An 18,540-nucleotide genomic window follows, 5' to 3' on the forward strand; every position below is an offset into this window, starting at 1 on the left:
GGACCTTATTACAGCCCATTCACCATAGGCCTGTGCTCTGTTTGTTTGTGAACAAGGATAATGCGTCCAATGGGAACTCACAAAGCCAGATTGTAAGGCGGACAGCCCTTTGTTGGAGCCAGAACAGATCATTCTGTGGTGTTGAAGTGGTGGCAGGGAATTGCTGACGTCAGTCCCCTTTAAAGACAGCATGTCACCAGGCTGCCAGTAACAGTGCACAGGTGAAGGGGTGAAGATGGACAGCACTAATCTCTCTGGGTTGCTCTTGATGGTTCTGCTCTTAAGCCTGTCTTGTGCTGAGGATGAGATAGCAGCTTTATCCTGCCCAGAGTACCAAGAGGGCTTTGACGGCTCCTGTTATGAGTTTGTGGGTCTACAGCGTTCGCGTTCCTTCCTCAGTGCACAGGGTTGGTGTGAGCGGGGTGGTGGACACCTGGCCTTTATTTTAAACGATGAAACCCAGCAGTTCCTGCAGAAGCACCTGCAGCCGGAGCAGGACTGGTGGCTGGGTTTGGCACCTGCCTCCCCAAACCTAACACTGGACTCTGCTGCTGCTGAGGGTAAGAGGACAACTGAAGAAAACACTAATTGCCATCAACATATTGTATAATAATAGATATGATTATGCAAAGGAAATCAAATGTTGAGAGCAAACTGTTTTGTGCAAGGACGTATTTGCAAGGAGTTATTTTATTATTTGCCATAAACCTCTGAGGTGCCTTATTGCTATTATAAACTGGTTACCAACGTAATTAGAGCAGTAAAAATATACGTTTTATCATATCCATGGTATTTGGTCTGATATACCACGGCTTTCAGCCAATCAGCATTCAGGGCTCGAACCACCCAGTTTATAATGAAAGCTATATTTTTGAAAAATTAAGGCACATATAATTTTTTTCAACCATTTTCTATCCTAAATATTAGGAATAATGAGCAAAGGCTTTGATTGCTGGTCAAACAGATGGAAAAGGGGTCTTAGAAAACATCTACCAGAAAAACTTTTAAAAGTTCAATGACGTAAACGTCTATGATTGGTTCAAATTTTGTCTTGTTTTGGGAGGAGCTCGTTAAAATAATAGCCAGTGTGTAGAATAATACCCAAATATGCAAAGATGGATATAGCATATTTCTACCTGTGTACCTATTAAAGGTTACATCACCATGAAGAGCATGACTTTCATATCCATAATGATGCATTTCTGTGTAGTACAGATCAGGGACCCATGATTAAATTCTGTTACCGCAATTCTGTTACCTGGTCTGTAAATCCACTTAATTACTGTAGTTTAATAACCAAAATATCTTCAAGGTTAAAGGTTTCATGTCATAGCTGACACCCGATTGTTTCTGTAGACATCTTTGAATCTTAATTTGGGGCAGATATTTAACTGAGTTTTTGGACAATGTGGTCACATAAAAAACTGAGGGAGATTTTACCGAAATTCTGTTACCAAACACTCATCTGCACAGTTCTTCCAGTAAATGTTTTTTTGTAAAATGTTCAGTGTAAATTGTTAAAAGTAGGCTTATGTGAAAAAGTCTCAGCGCAATTACATTTCCATGGAATTGCCCATGATGACTTTGTGTGAGAGTAGGCCTAGATATTTAACTGATATTTGAAAGAGGTAATAGTGTCTTGTGTTTTTTATAGAACAATCCTACTCATTTACTGAGCTGTGGTGGAAGTATTCCTCCAAATCATTTTTTTCATGATTATTTTAATCAGAAATCAGTTCAATTCCCAGTCTCCTAAAATAACATGATCCGCCCACCTGCCTACCACTTCTCTTGAGACAAAGATGGTTACTCTTGGTCTTGTTTTATCAGTGGACCTTCTTTGATCTGCCAGTAAAACTGGAAGTAGACAGAGGCTGGGTTTGGTGGCTATCTCACAAGTCAGCTGGCCTGTCTGTCTCTCACTGGGAGATTTATAATGTATTTATCTCGCACCATTGCTAGGAGATGGTCACATTTGGATATCTCCTTTTAGCAGCACCTGGCTGTTGAGGAACACTTGTCATTCAATAAGGTCTTCAATAGGGTATGCTGTCCAGTCCCTTGATTTAGACAGGCCTTTTTTTATTCCCACACAAAGGATTAACTTTATCACCTATTCACAGCCGGCTCCTGTGGCATTGACTTTGCTTTCTTACGTCATATCCCTTACTCTGCTTTATTACGTGTATTAGAGTGTTAACTGAATGATGTATCAGGATGAACAGCTGGAATATCATTTTGTAGGAATATATGTCATAAATAGAATATAAAAATATAGAATAATTATATACTCTATATAGAATAGAATACTTTAATTGTGTGTGCTGTACATCCTCAGGTCCTCTCTCCTGGCTTGATGGCTCTGATGTCAGCTACTCTAACTGGGTGAACGACCCTGGTCCAGGGGCTGGCTGTGGTCACATACTGAGGAGCTCAGGGTTTCAGTGGGAGGCAACAAGCAACTGTAGCCAGGAGCTACACTTCATCTGCCAATTTGGTTTGTATTTGTTGTGTTTGTGTGCAAACACATACAATAGGTGCATGCATCTGATCATGCATGCAGAATAACAAGGTAGCGAGGAATATACTGTGTGTGCTTGCTATTCCCTTTCACTCTGAAATTATTCAACCTTATTTACTTCTTTGTCTCAGAGTCTGGGCGCTCCATTGCTTGTGCTGACCACAATGCCACACTACAGTGTGGTTCTGGTCAGGTAATAGAGATTGATGACAGCTTCTATGGTCGTAAGACGGTTCACTACTGCCGGACGAGTCCCGCTTCTTCAGCCACCTCCACACAGGAGGAGTGTAGCTGGATAGATGTTATAGATTCAGTGACAGGTATGGTGTGAAGTCTAATGTTTTTGAAACTGTTGAAATATTGTGCAAGGTGTATTTTGTCCATGAATGTTGCTCCATCCATCACTTAGGATCTGGATATATGTTTTGGTTTGACTATTGATTCAAGAATAGTCTTGTTCTTACATTGTATGAGTAAGAACATTAAAGGTCCAAAGCAGCCATTTTTATCTCAATATACAATTATTTCTGGGTAACAATTAAGTACCTTACTGTGATTGTTTTCAATTAAAATGGTCAAAAATAAATAAAAATAGATTCTTAGCATACAGCCATTTCTAAAGCAAGAATTTTGCTAGGACTGTCTGGGAGTGGTCTGAGTTGGAAGGGGAAAACTGAAAAATAGCTGTTATTGGCAGAGAAGTTTAGATTGAACTATATTTCTTATTGGTTTATTAACTAATTCATCGCGTGGTGATGTCGCCAGGCAGGACAAAAATTTCACGCAGTCTTTTCAAACAGCTCTTACACTAAAGGGGCATTATCATAATTTTCACAATTTCATAGTATTATTCCACCCTAATAGTGTGGAAATATACAGTACCAGTCAAAAGTTTGGACACACCTACTCATTCAAGGGTTTTTCTTTATTTTTACTATTTTCTATATTGTAGAATAATAGTGAAGACATCAAAACTATGAAAGAACACATATGGAATCATGTAGTAACCAAAAAGGTGTTAAACAAATCCAAATATATGTTATATTTGAGATTCTTCAAATAGCCACCCTTTGCCTTGATGACAGCTTTGCACACTGTTGGCATTCTCTCAACCAGCTTCACCTGGAATGCTTTTCCAACAGTCTTGAAGGAGTTACCACATATACTGAGCACTTGTTGGCTGCTTCTCCTTCACTCTGCCGTCCGACTCATCTCAAACCATCTCAATTGGGCTGAGGGTGGGGGATTGTGGAGGCCAGGTCATCTGATGCAGCACTCCATCACTCTCCTTCTTGGTAAAATAGCCCTTACACAGCCTGGAGGTGTGTTGGGTCATTGTTCTGTTGAGAAAAAAATGATAGTCCCACTAAGCCCAAACCAGATGGGATGGTGTATCGCTGCAGAATGCTGTGGTAGCCATGCTGATTAAGTGTGCCTTGAATTCTAAATAAATCACAGACAGTGTCACCAGCAAAGCACCCCAACACCATAACATCTCCTCCTCCATGCTTTACAGTGGGAACTACATATGCGGAGATAATCCATTCACCCACACCGCGTCTCACTCTAATGAACTTATCCTGTGCAGCAGAGGTAACTCTGGGTCTTCCATTCCTGTGGCGGTCCTCATGAGAGCAAGTTTCATCATAGCGCTTGATGGTTTTTGCGACTGCACTTGAAGAAAATGTCAAAGTTCTTGAAATGTTCTGTATTGACTGACCTTCATGTCTTAAAGTAATGATGGACTGTCGTTTCTCTTTGCTTATTTGAGTTGTTCTTGCCATAATATGGACTTGGACTTTTACCAAATAGGGCTATCTTCTGTATACCCCCCTACCTTGTCACAGCACAACTGATTGGCTCAAACACATTAAGAAGGAAAGAAATTCCACAAATTAACTTTAAGAAGGCACACCTGTTAATTGAAATGCATTCCAGGTGACTATCTCATGAAGCTGGTTGAGAGAATGGCAAGAGTGTGCAAAGCTGTCATCAAGGAAAATAATCTCAAATATAAAATATATGTTGATTTGTTTAACACTTTCATAGTGTTGATGTCTTCACTATTATTCTACAATGTAAAACATAGTAAAAATATATAAAAACCCTTGAATGAGTAGGTGTGTGTCACGCCCTGACTCTGGGGACTCTTATTTGTTGAGTCAGGGTGTGATTTTCTATGTTGTATTTTCTGTGGTTATATTCTAGTATGTGTATTTCTATGTTGGCCGGTGTGGTTCCCAATCAGAGGCAGTTGTCTCTGATTGGGGACCATACTTAGGCAGCCTATTGGCACTATTGAGTTGTGGGATCTTGTTCCGTGTGAGGTTTGTTGTTTGTGTACCTTGGACTTCACATTTCGTTTGTTGTTTTGTCGTGGTTTATTCGGTTAAATAAACATGTATGCATATCACGCTGCGCCTTGGTCTGACCCGTCTATGAACGAACGTGACAGAAAATCCCACCAAACGAGGACCAAGCAGCGTGTCCAGGAGCAGACAGCCTGGACCTGGGAGGAGATCCTGGACGGTAAGGGATCCTGGACTTGGGAGGAGATTCAGGCTGGGATGGATCGCCGTCCTTGGGAGGAGACAGTGGAGGCTCGGTATAGAGAGGAAAAACGGCGCCAACAGTGCCGACGACGGAGACCCGAGAGGCAACCCCAAGAAAAAAAAATTGGGGGGCACACGGTGTGGACGACGAGGCAGCAGGAGGCCGTTAAAGGGCGGGTCTGCAGGTTAGGAGAGGAGGCCACCATGTTACGGGGGCTATTGGTTCAGAGGGAGCAGGAGTTATTCGGTCAGAGGGAGGTGCTACAGGAGGCTAAAAGGGAGAAGGAAAGTGTAGAGGCACGGCGAGAGGAGCTGGTTAGGCAGCAGAAGGAGCGGGGGTTAATAAAGGAACCCAGTCCCGCTCCTCGCACCAAGCAAGTGGTGCGTGTCGCCAGTCCGGTCCGGCCCGTTCCTGCTTCCCGCACTAAGACAGTGGTGCGTGTTCCCAGTACGGCCCGGCCTGTTCCTGCCCCTCGCACCAAGCCAGTGGTGCGTGTCGCCAGCCCGGTCCGGCCTGTTCCTGTCCCTCGCACCAAGCCAGTGGTGCGCGTCGCCAGCCCGGCCCGGCCTGTTCCTGCCCCTCGCACCAAGCCAGTGGTGCGCGTCGCCAGCCCGGCCAGACCTGTTCCTGCCCCTCGCACCAAGCCAGTGGTGCGCGTCGCCAGCCCGGCCCGGCCTGTTCCTGCCCCTCGCACCAAGCCAGTGGTGCGCGTCGCCAGCCCGGCCCGGCCTGTTCCTGCCCCTCGCACCAAGCCAGTGGTGCGCGTCGCCAGCCCGGCCCGGCATGTTCCTGCTCCTCACACCAGGCCAGTGGTGCGCGTCGCCAGTCCGGTACGGCCCGTTCCTGCTCCCCGCACCAAGCCAGTGGTGCGCGTCGCCAGCCCGGTCCGGCCTGTTCCTGCTCCTCACACCAGGCCAGTGGTGCGCGTCGCCAGTCCGGTACGGCCCGTTCCTGCCCCCCGCACCAAGCCAGTGGTGCGCGTCACCAGCCCGGTCCGGCCTGTTCCTGCTCCTCACACCAAGCCAGTGGTGCGTGTGTCCAGTCCGGCACGGCCCGTGCCTGTTCCACCGGTGCCCAGTTCAGCTCCGGTCAGCTGCTCCACTCCGGAGCCAGAGCAATCCGCTTCACCGGGGTCCAGTCCAGCTCCGGTCAGCTGCTCCACTCCGGAGCCAGAGCAGTCCGCTCCACCGGGGTCCAGTCCAGATCCGGTCAATGGCTCCACTCCGGAGCCAGAGCAGACCGCTCCACCGGTGCCCGGTCCAGCTCCGGTCAGCGGCTTCAGTCCAGACCCAGACGTCAGCCCCTCTCCAGGTTCGGGGTCTCCCACACCAGGATCCAGACAGGGCTTGGAGTATAGTGGGAGGAAGGAGAGGGGAAGCAACGCGCCGATGTCTAGACCAGACCAGGGGCGCAACAGGGAGGCGAAGAGTGAGAGGTCGTCACGCCCTGAGCCGGATCCGCCTCCGAGGCGGAATGCCCACCCGGCCCCTACCCTGTTATGTTTATGTTGTGCGGTCGGAGTCCGCACCTTTGGGGGGGGGGGGGGGGGGTACTGTCACGCCCTGACTCTGGGGACTCTTATTTGTTGAGTCAGGGTGTGATTTTCTATGTTGTATTTTCTGTGGTTATATTCTAGTATGTGTATTTCTATGTTGGCCGGTGTGGTTCCCAATCAAAGGCAGCTGTCGCTCGTTGTCTCTAATTGGGGACCATACTTAGGCAACCTATTGGCACTATTGAGTTGTGGGATCTTGTTCCGTGTGAGGTTTGTTGTTTGTGTACCTTGGACTTCACGTTTCGTTTAGTTTGTTGTTTTGTCGTGGTTTATTCGGTTAAATAAACATGTATGCATATCACGCTGCACCTTGGTCTGACCCGTCTATGAACGAACGTGACAGTGTGTCCAAACTTTTGACTGGTAGTGTATATATAAAACACAGGAAAATCATGTTTTTGACAGCATTGGGCCTTTAAGCAAAGTGCTTGTAATGGGTCAAAGTAATTGCCTGCTGTGCAGTATTTGATCATTGCACTTTTAGGACATGCGGCTTAAAGTAAAAAGCAGAAATGTAAATATTGTAAAGCTAACACAGATTCAATAAAGGGCCCAGATACAGTTGAAGTCGGAAGTTTACATACACTTAGGTTGGAGTCATTAAAACTCGTTTTTCAACCACTCCACACATTTCTTGTTATCAAACTATAGTTTTGGCAAGTCGGTTAGGACATACACTAAGTTGATTGTGCCTTTAAACAGCTTGGAAAATTCCAGAAAATGATGCTAATTGACATCATTTGAGTCAATTGGAGGTGTACCTGTGGATGTATTTCAAGGCCTACCTTCAAACAGTGTATCTTTGCTTGACATCATGGGAAAATCTAAATAAATCAGCCAAGACCTCAGAAAAAAATGTGTAGACCTCCACAAGTCTGGTTCATCCTTGGCAGCAATTTCCAAACGCCTGAAGATACCATGTTCATCTGTACAAACAATAGTACGCAAGTATAAACACCATGGGACCATGCAGCCGTCATACTGCTCAGGAAGGAGACGCGTTCTGTCTCCTAGAGATGAACGTACTTTGGTGCGAAAAGTGCAAATCAATCCCAGAACAACAGCAAAGGACCTTGTGAAGATACTGGAGGAAACAGGTACAAAAGTATCTATATCCACAGTAAAACGAGTCCCATATCGACATAACCTGTCCAGGCTCTATCACAACCGGCCGTGATTGGGAGTCCCATAGGGCGGTGCACAATTGGCCCAGCGCCGTCCGGGTTTGGCCGCTGTAGGCCGTCATTGTAAATAAGAATTTGTTCTTAACTGACTTGCCTAGTTAAATAAAGGTAAAATTAAAAAAATAAAATTAAAACCTGAAAGGCCGCTCAGCAAGGAAGAAGCCACTGCTCCAAAACTGCCATAAAAAAAACAGACTACGGTTTGCAACTGCACATGGGGAGAAATGTCCTCTGGTCTGATGAAACAAAAATAGAACTGTTTGGCCATAATGACCATCGTTATGTTTGGAGGAAAAAGGGGGTGCTTGCAAGCCGAAGAACACCATCCCAACCGTGAAGCACAGGGGTGGCAGCATCATGCTGTAGAGGTGCTTTGCTGCAGGAGGGACTGGTGCACTTCACAAAATAGATGGCATCATGAGGAAGGAAAATTATGTGGATATATTGAAGCAACATCTCAAGACATCAGTCAGGAAGTTAAAGCTTGGTCACAAATTGGTCTTCCAAATGGAATATGACCCCAAGCATACTTCCAAAGTTGTGGCAAAATGGCTTACGGACAACAAAGTCAAGTTATTGGAGTGGCCATCACAAAGCCCTGACCTCAATCCTTTAGAAAATTGGTGGGCAGAACTGAAAAAGTGTTTGCGAGCAAGGAGGCCTACAAACCTGACTCAGTTACACCAGCTCTGTCAGGAGGAATGGGCCAAAATTCACCCAACTTATTGTGGGAAGCTTGTGAAAGGCTACCCGAAACGTTTGACCCAAGTTAAACAATTTAAAGGCAATGCTACCAAATACAAACTGAGTGTATGTAAACTTCTGACCCACTGGGAATGTGATGAAAGAAATAAAAGCTGAAATAAATCATTCTCTCTACTATTATTCTGACATTTCACATTCTTAAAATAAAGCGCTGATCCTAACTGACCTAAGACAGGGAATTTTTACTAGGATTAAATGTCAGGAATTGTGAAAAATTGAGTTTAAATGTATTTTGCTAAGGTGTATGTAAACTTCCGACTTCAACTGAACATTGAGGCAGCAATTCAACTTCATTCCACTTTAGCAAGAAGCTATTGCGAAACAACAACCTGATGAACAATATTTAAACATTGAGCTCTTAGAACATGCTTGCATTTGCAAAGCATAGAGCAGAACTGTAAATATTGTAAAACACACACAGCTTCAACAACGGCACCAGATGCACTGAGGCAGCAATAAAAATGTATTTGCGTCTCATCGAAAACCATAATAGAGGTACAGACGCTAATACAATGTCAAGACTGAAAGCAAAGCCACAAAATATATATCCCTTCTTTTGAAATTACAAGCTTTAAATGGTTGTAATACCATGAATGAAATCTAAATGTACTGCACTAAATATGGACCTTAGGTTTAAGTCATTGCTTAAGCTAGTGTTTCATTTATGAATGGCAAATAGAATAGGTGTTGTGATAATAATCCTTCCTCTGCACAGTGTGCACACATGATTCTTATTTTCAGACCACTTGCATAAGTCTATTATAATGATGATGTGGATGATCTTAATGATGATTTTGATAATAATTATGATGGAAAACTCTCCTCTTCTATTTCTTCACCTCTCATATCTCTATTTAATGTGCATCATTTCCAGGAGACTGCCTTGGGCTGCAGGCGTGCCAGGCCACAGCAGATGTGGCCTCCTTTGGTGAACCTTGCCCAGGGCTGGGAAGCTACCTGTCTGTGGAATACCACTGCAAAGATGGTCAGAACACTCTACCTCTGTCTCTCTCACTGTCTCTCCTTTCCTCCCTTCTACATTCCATTTAAATACCCAAATATGTTTTAAGATAGTGAAGGCCTCGATTTACGGTTTTCTAATGTTGTATTTCAACACATTATGAGTGGTGGCTAGCACACACAGTCACAATTTAACCTAGCCATATCTGTGGTTCACAGGTCTCCACTTATTAATGAGCAAGTTGGCTGCCGTCTTTGACAACGTCTCCATAACAGTGAAGTGGCTTCTCCATCCATTCCAGGGTAACCTGACCTGCACTCTAAGTGCTGGAGATGGGCACAACATTGATCCTTATAGTCCAGAAGAGTGAGTAACTGAGTAATGTAAATCACCCAACATCAATGGCAAAAAGTCCCTAATTCATCCACAATTAATGGAATTTCCACTCTCACAGGTTGGAGAGCAGTGTGGTTCATAAATACACCCGTCCGGGTGTCTTCATGGTTGGGGTGGAGTGTACCACCAGTGAGTGGCATGTGACAGCTCAGAAAGCCATCACCATTCAGGAGCCCATCGGGGAGTTTGGCGTCATTAAGTGCTATAGCATGAACCAATCAACAGATAGCGTAAACTGCAAGGCCATGTATGGAAGCCCCCTTCAAATCCAGGTTGAAGTAGAAGCTGGTAAGTAAAAACAACATAGGCAGAAATAAAAGCATCTGGTCTTCCATTTCCGAGAGTACAATTCTTGGTAGAATGAGACAACTTTGCTATCTACAGGTACGAATGTGACCTACAAAATCCACAGTGGTGAGATGTTGGTGGCCAATTCATCAGCAGTCAGAGGAATCATCCCCCACAACATCACAGTGGGACCAGAGGTGGAGCAACAGCTGGGCTCTGGCTGCCATCAGCTGACCCTGCATGCCTCTAACGGGGTCTCTGTCTTGGGTGTGTCCACTGAGCTGCAGGTGTGTCTGCTGGAGCCTGTGGAGGGCCTCCTGGGATCAGTGATGGCTGAGGAGGGAGAGTGTCCAGACTCAGACCTTTATGTTAGAGTCTCCCTGGATCGGGGAGCCCCGGTGCAGCTTCTCTTCCAGGTGTCTGGAGCCAACGACAGCATCTCTGAGACCAGAGACATGCAAAACAGCAGCATGCAGGTTTACAATATCTCAACCACTATCCAAGGTACCTACGCAAATACAATCAGAAACATTGACAGAAGATAGGTAAAGATTAAATGTTTCCTTGTTTATTTATATCAGCTGTTTTGTTACAGGATATTTGCAAGTGAAAGTCAGGGCCTGGAATGTCTTCTCACACATGGATGTGGATGTGGGGAACACAACAGTTGTTTGCCACAATAAATCAGACTTTCAGACAGAGGAGCATAAAAGACTTTCCCAAACTAATATGGAAATCACTTCCGATCCAGAACGTCCATCTGACTTCACTCAAAATATCACACTTGGATTGACTGGCTTGAGTGGAGTACCCAGAATCAGTGAGCCTGGGATACAACTTGAATGGGAATGCAGTAAGTACCAGGGCTGTCAATGAGAACACTCACCTCTCAGTTCAACTCATTAGTAGGCTACAGTAAACATTTTGGTCAAGACTATTTACGTGGCTCACTTGTTCAAGTCGTATCTTCATGGCCTGTGCTAGATATAAATGAATTCTATGAATATAATTGTTCTTCTAAACTCACTAAGTATTTCTCTGGTTTCCAGTTGACAGTATCGATTGTCTAGGACCTTTAATGTGCTTTCAGCACAGATGTTTTACTCAAACCATGTTCCCCATTTATTCCAACAGATGAACAATGTAAATGCAGAGACAAAACAAACCAGGAGTCTCATGTGATTACAGCAGCCTGTCTTCCAGACCCATTTCTTTTTTATATATACAGTTTCACTGTGCGGAAGAAAAATGGTCCTGGGGCTCAAGTGGCTAAAGCAGAGAAATGCATCACTGTTACTCCGCCAGAATTCACAGATGTTGCCATAAGGTAAAACAAGGGAGGGAATGGCTCATTTGACAGATGTGTAATCCTGAGTGACATTTTGTTTGTTAGGAGAGGTTTGCATTATCAAACGAGGAAGCTAAATTTGAATCAAATTCTAATTTACAGTAATCTATGTCCCAGAAGATCTATTGTATGATAAAAGTGAACCTTTATTTTTTTAGTTGTTCTAATTGTAACCCAGTGAACATAAACAACGATGTAATGCTAAAATTGGAGTGTACCACCACAACGAGTTGCCCAACAGTAGTTTGGCATGTTGAGGACACAAGACCTTTGACAGTAAGTCTGAGACTCCTCTATTGTGCATATTTATGAATAGTGCTTTTCAGTGCATGAATAGATAGAACTTCTGTTGTCTCATTTCAGATTGAATCAAATAAGATATACTTTATTAGTCCAGACGGAAATGCGTCTTCTGCTATTAACCAACCCCTCCGATATGCACACAAACACACAGGTGTTTGAACACACATACACACATTAATTTGTAATTTGTCACATGAGCAAAATAAGTAACCGAAATGAATGCATGTGAAGTTCGATTGTTTAAAAGCTGTAGTCATACATATTTAATTTTGAGCTAATTTCTTCTAGGGCGCCCTCAAACACTGCTACGAAAAAGCAAAGCAAAGACCACTGCTACACAGAATAGATGGTGGCAATGAATACATGGTGACAAGTGAAAATCTAAGAAATGCACAGTCCAGGTCTCTGAATCTCAATGTGATAGCGTATGGTAGGTATTCATTGACTTTAGAGTATGTGTTGTTATATGGCTTTAGTTACAGGTAATAGTAGGATGAGTATCATGTATGTTCAACTTGACATCAGAATGTCAAATTAGCCATTGTAATGTGGGCCATAAAACTAATCACGGCGTTCCAATGTGTTATATTTGAGGTAATGTATCACTTGATCATGGATATTTAGAGTAAATACTGTACATCCAGACCAAAATATACAGAATGTATTTATTTATATTAACTTTTTTTTCTAGGTAAGACGACATCTGGAGTTGTCAAGTACACCATTCAGATACCAGGTGTTGCAACACCTGCACCTGTTGCCACTAACATACCGCCTGCTACTACCCTACCAGCTGCTACCACCATCCTACCGGCTGTTACTACTCGTCCAGCTGCTACTACCATACCAGTTGCTACCATCCCACTGGTAGCTACTACCCTCCCGGCTGCTACCACCATACCGGCAACTACTACCGTACCTGTAACTGTACCTGAAACCACAGCCCCAACTACCATCGCCAGCATCCCTTCCTGTATAATTTCCCCTCAGTCAGGCACAGTTCTAGATGCTTTTAATATCACCTGTGCAACAACCTCCTGCTCCACAGGCAAATGCCAATATTGTTTCAAAACTGACCAAGGTGAGTTGTCTGAAATCTGTCCACAATGTAATCTATTTCAGGAGACTTTCCCCTATCAAAGAAGTTGAGTAGCAGGACCGTAAATAAAAAATAAAGAATGATGTGCCGTGTATTCAGATAAAGCTTCATCCACTGTATGAGAATACTTTATATAATATTTATTTATATTTCAGATAAACATTTGCGCTGCAGTTACGTAAATGAAGTTAAGTCAATCTTCCTACCTCTCGGGAACAACAGTTACAACTACAGTCTGTCTGTGGTGGTTACTGTAATAAATGGGGATAGAAAAACCAATGCCACAATCACCACTGAGGTTTGTCATCAAGTAAAAATCATATCATTTACTTAATGATTTAATGCATGGAATATGTCCTGCCTTTCTGCTCCATAGAGCTCACATTTATAATTTAGTATATGGAGCTCTCATTTCATTGTTGTCCTCCAAGGTTTGGCCAGCCAACTCCAGTTCCCCAGTGGAGAATCTGCAGTCTGTGGTGGAGAACACTGTCGCTCAGCTACAGCAGCAGGGGTTGCTCACTGGGGAGACCCTTGGTCAGATGTTCAAGTCCGTGTCCGACATTCTGAATATGGGCTCCAGTGAGGATCAGAAAGGTGCCAGGGAGGAGGTGAGAACGGGGTAATATGCTAAGAAGGTCATAGGGCGTATGGGCTTTGATGCCAGGAATGTCTACGGCAGGGATGGGCAAGTGGCGACCCGCTTTTGTAGGCCCGTGGATCCATTTCCAAAAACGAGGCACCAATTATTAAATAGTGTTTATAAACTAATAATGAGCAGTTCATAAACAACGTATCAGGGTCGGCTCCAGGCATAAGCGACATAAGCAGTCACTTAGGGCCCCCGGCTGCTAAGAAGGGGACCAGTCAAGACAGAGACCAGTAAAAAAAATTGGCCCACCAGGTGCAAGGCCAAATCTCGTTTAGGGCCCCCAAAAGACTAGGGCTGGCCCTGGCTACTGGTATAATGCATTTAGTTAAGAGAGGTAAGTAATTTAACTGCACAAATGGATTGATTGCACAAATCAGTTGACTGCATGTGTGGGTATGGATGTGGGTACGCAGACTCGCGAGCCACTGCAGCTCCTCATGATGAGTTCACATTTTTTGTGGCCCCCACCCCCATTAAAGTTGCCCATCCCTGGTCTAGGGACTCTGTGTATTGTTGAAAATAAGACATTACACCAAACTAAAAGAGTTACGCTAAATTAGTATGAAGTTCAAGACAAAAGGAGTGTGTCTTCAGATGGATGTTTGTGAGGTATTCTGATTTATGTTCCAGCTGCGAGAACAGATGCTGAGCAGCATGACTGCAGTGCTGAAGAGTGTCCCCAACAACACTCCTCAGGAAGTGCAGGTGATGGCCAGAGCAGTGGCAGGGATCACCAAGCGGGGGGACGAGGTCAATTCCGCTGCTCAGGTACACTTGTAAATGAGAGCAAGGCAACATCATCTTTCCCAAACATGTATTGCTGAATAAGAGCAGAGATTTAGTTCCCAAGGGTCTATGTTGTGCTGTGGATCTTTTCCAGCTAGAAGCTAGCTCCCTGGTGGCAGACCTCAGCTCTTCCCTCCTCTATATGAATGTCAGTGAGCATGGTGGAGAAGAGATGGTGCAGGCAGCTACACCCATAGTAGAGGCAGCCAGCAATATCCTGGGAGTCTCTTCAAATGCAAGCACACAGGTGACATACAGGACATTCAGAAAGTATTCAGACCTCTTGACTTTTTCCACATTTTGTTACGTTACAGCCTTATTCTAAAGTTGATTATATTGTTTTTTCCCCTCATCAATCTACACACAATACTCCATAATGACAAAGCAAAAACTGGTTTTTAGAAATTTTAGCATATTTATTAAAAACAAAAAACGGAAATATCACATTTACATAAGTATTCAGACCCTTTACTCAGTACTTTGTTGAAGCACCTTTGGCAGCGAAAACAGCATAGAGTCTTCTTGGGTATGACGCTACAAGATTGGCAAACCTGTATTTGGGGAGTTTCTCCCATTCTTCTCTGCAGATCCTCTCAAGCTCTGTCAGGTTGGATGGGGAGCGTCGCTGCACAGCTATTTTCAGGCCTCTCCAGAGATGTTCGATCGGGTTCAAGGCCGGGCTCTGGCTGGGCCACTCAAGGACATTCAGAGACTTGTCCGGAAGCCACTCCTGCGTTGTCTTGGCTGTGTACTTAGGGTCGTTGTCCTGTTGGAAGGTGAACCCTCTACTCCAGTCTGAGGTCCTGAGTGCTCTGGAGCAGGTTTTGATCAAGGATCTCTCTGTACCTTTCTCCATTACATTTACATTTACATTTTAGTCATTTAGCAGACGCTCTTATCCAGAGCGACTTACAGGAGCAATTAGGGTTAAGTGCCTTGCTCAAGGGCACATCGACAGATTTTTCACATAGTCGGCTCGGGGATTAGAACCAGCGACCTTTCGGTTACTGGCACTACGCTCTTAACCACTAAGCTACCTGCCGCCCATTAATCTTTCCCTAGATCCTGACTAGTCTCCCAGTGCCTGCCTCTGAAAAACATCCCCACAGCATGATGCTGCCACCACCATGCTTCACCTTAGGGATGGTGCCAGGTTTCCTCCAGTCGTGACGCTTGGCATTCAGGCCAAAGTGTTCAATCTTGGTTTCATCAGACCAGAGAATCGTGTTTCTCATGGTCTGAGAGTCTTTAGGTGCCTTTTGGCAAACTCCAAGAGGGCTTTCATGTGCCTTTTACTGAGGAGTGGCTTCCATATGGCCACTCTACCATAAAGGCCTGATTGGTGGAGTGCTGCAGAGATGGCTGTCCTTCTGGAAGGTTCTCCCATCTCCACAGAGGAACTCTATAGCTCTGTCAGTGACGATCGGGTTCTTGGTGACTAAGACCCTTCTCCCCCGATTGCTCAGTTTGGCCGGGCGGACAGCTCTAGGAAGAGTCTTCATGGTTCCAAACTTTGACACAATCCTGCCTCGGAGCTCTACTGACAATTCCTTCGACCTCATGGCTTGGTTTTTGCTCTGACATGCACTGTCAACTGTGGGACCTTTCCAAATCATGTCCAATCAATTGAATTTACCACAGGTGGACTCCAATCAAGTTGTAGAATCATCTCAAGGATGATCAATGGAAACAGGATGCATCTGAGCTCAATTTCGAGTCTCATAGCAAAGGGTCTGAATACTTATGTAAAAAATGTGTTTTTTATTTTTAATACATTTGCAAAAATGTCTAAAAACCAACCTGTTTTTGCTTTGTCATTATGGGGTATTGTGTGTAGATTGATGAGGAAAAACATTTATTTAATCAATTTTAGATTAAGGCTGTAACGTAACATAATGTGGAAAAAGTCAAGGGGTCTGAATACTTTCCGAATGCACTGTATATACCTTCACTGAGTTCCCTGATGACAGTAATGAACTATGGTTACTTTTCAGCCCTTTTCAGGCCTACTGAATTTTGTTTGTCTTTTACAGAGAAAGGTCTCAAAGATTCTCCTTAACAGTATGGACAATGTGCAGAGTGCACTGTTAAATGGGAAAAAGGTTGGTCAGGAGCCTACCATTATCAAGAGCCCTGAGATCAGTGTGTATGCTAACAGGTAAGAGAACGAGCATTGGAGAGGAAACAATGCTATAAAAAATGTGAGGCCTGTAAAATAAATGTCATTTCAGATATGTAATTTATATTTACAATACAATATGTCAAAAACAAAATGCTACTGTTAAGTTGCCTCAATATTGAGTTACAGTATATTATACACTGTCTTCTCTTAGAATGTCTCCAAATAGCATTCAGATGCAGTCTATAAACATCCCAGATAGCTCCTCTGCAAGCTTTTCCTTCCCTCCCCTGGGTGCTGACGTCCTTTCTCCAGATGAACAAGTGGATGTGCGAGTAAGTGTGAATGTCTACGAGAGAATGTGTGGAGGTTAGTGAGGGATTTATCATGCAAGTGGATACGGCAGTGAAAGTGAGTTTTTTTTTGTGTCGAGCATTGGAGGGTTTTCATTTGGTTAATTGTTCATATAGCAATTGTCTATTAGTCTGTTGTGGACGGTTTTCATTCTCTTGTTTCATCCTTTCCTTATTTTTACAGATGCTGAGTTTTGAGAAGAACCCTTATTCTTGGAGTGAAGGAGGTAACATCAGTGGCGCCATGGGGTCTGTGTCTCTCACCAGACAGGATGGATCAGCCATCCCTGTGGAGAACCTGTCTGAGGAGATTGAGGTCAGAACGCTGCAAACATGTAGCAATTTTAGTGGGTATTTTCTCTTGAGTGCCCTTGATGTCCAAGACTTACAGTATACAGTGGGGGAAAAAAAGTATTTAGTCAGCCACCAATTGTGCAAGTTCTCCCACTTAAAAAGATGAGAGAGGCCTGTAATTTCCATCATAGGTACACGTCAACTATGACAGACAAAATGAGAAAAAAAAATCCTGAAAATCACATTGTAGGATTTTTAATGAATTTATTTGCAAATTATGGTGGAAAATAAGTATTTGGTCAATAACAAAAGTTTATCTATACTTTGTTATATACCCTTTGTTGGCAATGACACAGGTCAAACGTTTTCTGTAAGTCTTCACAAGGTTTTCACACACTGTTGCTGGTATTTTGGCCCATTCCTCCATGCAGATCTCCTCTAGAGCAGTGATGTTTTGGGGCTGTCGCTGGGCAACACAGACTTTCAACTCCCTCCAAAGATTGTCTATGGGGTTGAGATCTGGAGACTGGCTAGGCCACTCCAGGACCTTGAAATGCTTCTTACGAAGCCACTCCTTCGTTGCCCGGGCGGTGTGTTTGGGATCATTGTCATGCTGAAAGACCCAGCCACGTTTCATCTTCAATGCCCTTGCTGATGGAAGGAGGTTCACTCAAAATCTCACGATACATGGCCCCATTCATTCTTTCCTTTACACGGATCAGTCGTCCTGGTCCCTTTGCAGAAAAACAGCCCCAAAGCATGATGTTTCCACCCCCATGCTTCACAGTAGGTATGGTGTTCTTTGGATGCAACTCAGCATTCTTTGTCCTCCAAACACGACGAGTTGAGTTTTTACCAAAAAGTTATATTTTGGTTTCATCTGACCATATGACATTCTCCCAATCCTCTTCTGGATCATCCAAATGCACTCTAGCAAACTTCAGACGGGCCTGGACATGTACTGGGGGACACGTCTGGCACTGCAGGATTTGAGTCCCTGGCGGCGTAGTGTGTTACTGATGGTAGGCTTTGTTACTTTGGTCCCAGCTCTCTGCAGGTCATTCACTAGGTCCCCCCGTGTGGTTCTGGGATTTTTGCTCACCGTTCTTGTGATCATTTTGACCCCACGGGGTGAGATCTTGCGTGGAGCCCCAGATCGAGGGAGATTATCAGTGGTCTTGTATGTCTTCCATTTCCTAATAATTGCTCCCACAGTTGATTTCTTCAAACCAAGCTGCTTACCTATTGCAGATTCAGTCTTCCCAGCCTGGTGCAGGTCTACAATTTTGTTTCTGGTGTCCTTTGACAGCTCTTTGGTCTTGGCCATAGTGGAGTTTGGAGTGTGACTGTTTGAGGTTGTGGA

The 18,540-nt window shown here is 44.2% G+C and overlaps 1 protein-coding gene across 1 annotated transcript in view; it reads left to right on the forward strand.

The window, feature by feature from the left end:
• Positions 1–235: 235 nt before the first annotated feature.
• The window catches only part of LOC311111190 (polycystin-1-like protein 2), a gene marked incomplete at both ends in the record, with an annotated part of 28,930 nt that continues 10,625 nt past the window's right edge, over positions 236–18,540 (forward strand). Inside the window, 19 exons of the mRNA XM_084153886.1 lie at positions 236–560; positions 2,339–2,497; positions 2,653–2,841; positions 9,453–9,563; positions 9,758–9,905; positions 9,994–10,223; positions 10,320–10,727; positions 10,819–11,076; positions 11,358–11,550; positions 11,730–11,847; positions 12,163–12,304; positions 12,566–12,955; positions 13,129–13,271; positions 13,405–13,584; positions 14,256–14,393; positions 14,506–14,658; positions 16,445–16,569; positions 16,745–16,865; positions 17,068–17,199. Of these exons, the coding sequence (XP_084010012.1) occupies positions 236–560; positions 2,339–2,497; positions 2,653–2,841; positions 9,453–9,563; positions 9,758–9,905; positions 9,994–10,223; positions 10,320–10,727; positions 10,819–11,076; positions 11,358–11,550; positions 11,730–11,847; positions 12,163–12,304; positions 12,566–12,955; positions 13,129–13,271; positions 13,405–13,584; positions 14,256–14,393; positions 14,506–14,658; positions 16,445–16,569; positions 16,745–16,865; positions 17,068–17,199 (3,663 nt within the window). The remainder of the gene's footprint in view (positions 561–2,338; positions 2,498–2,652; positions 2,842–9,452; positions 9,564–9,757; positions 9,906–9,993; positions 10,224–10,319; positions 10,728–10,818; positions 11,077–11,357; positions 11,551–11,729; positions 11,848–12,162; positions 12,305–12,565; positions 12,956–13,128; positions 13,272–13,404; positions 13,585–14,255; positions 14,394–14,505; positions 14,659–16,444; positions 16,570–16,744; positions 16,866–17,067; positions 17,200–18,540) is intronic.

The sequence above is a fragment of the Coregonus lavaretus genome (assembly GCF_964263955.1).
Source record: "Coregonus lavaretus genome assembly, chromosome: 37".
NCBI lineage: Eukaryota > Metazoa > Chordata > Actinopteri > Salmoniformes > Salmonidae > Coregonus > Coregonus lavaretus.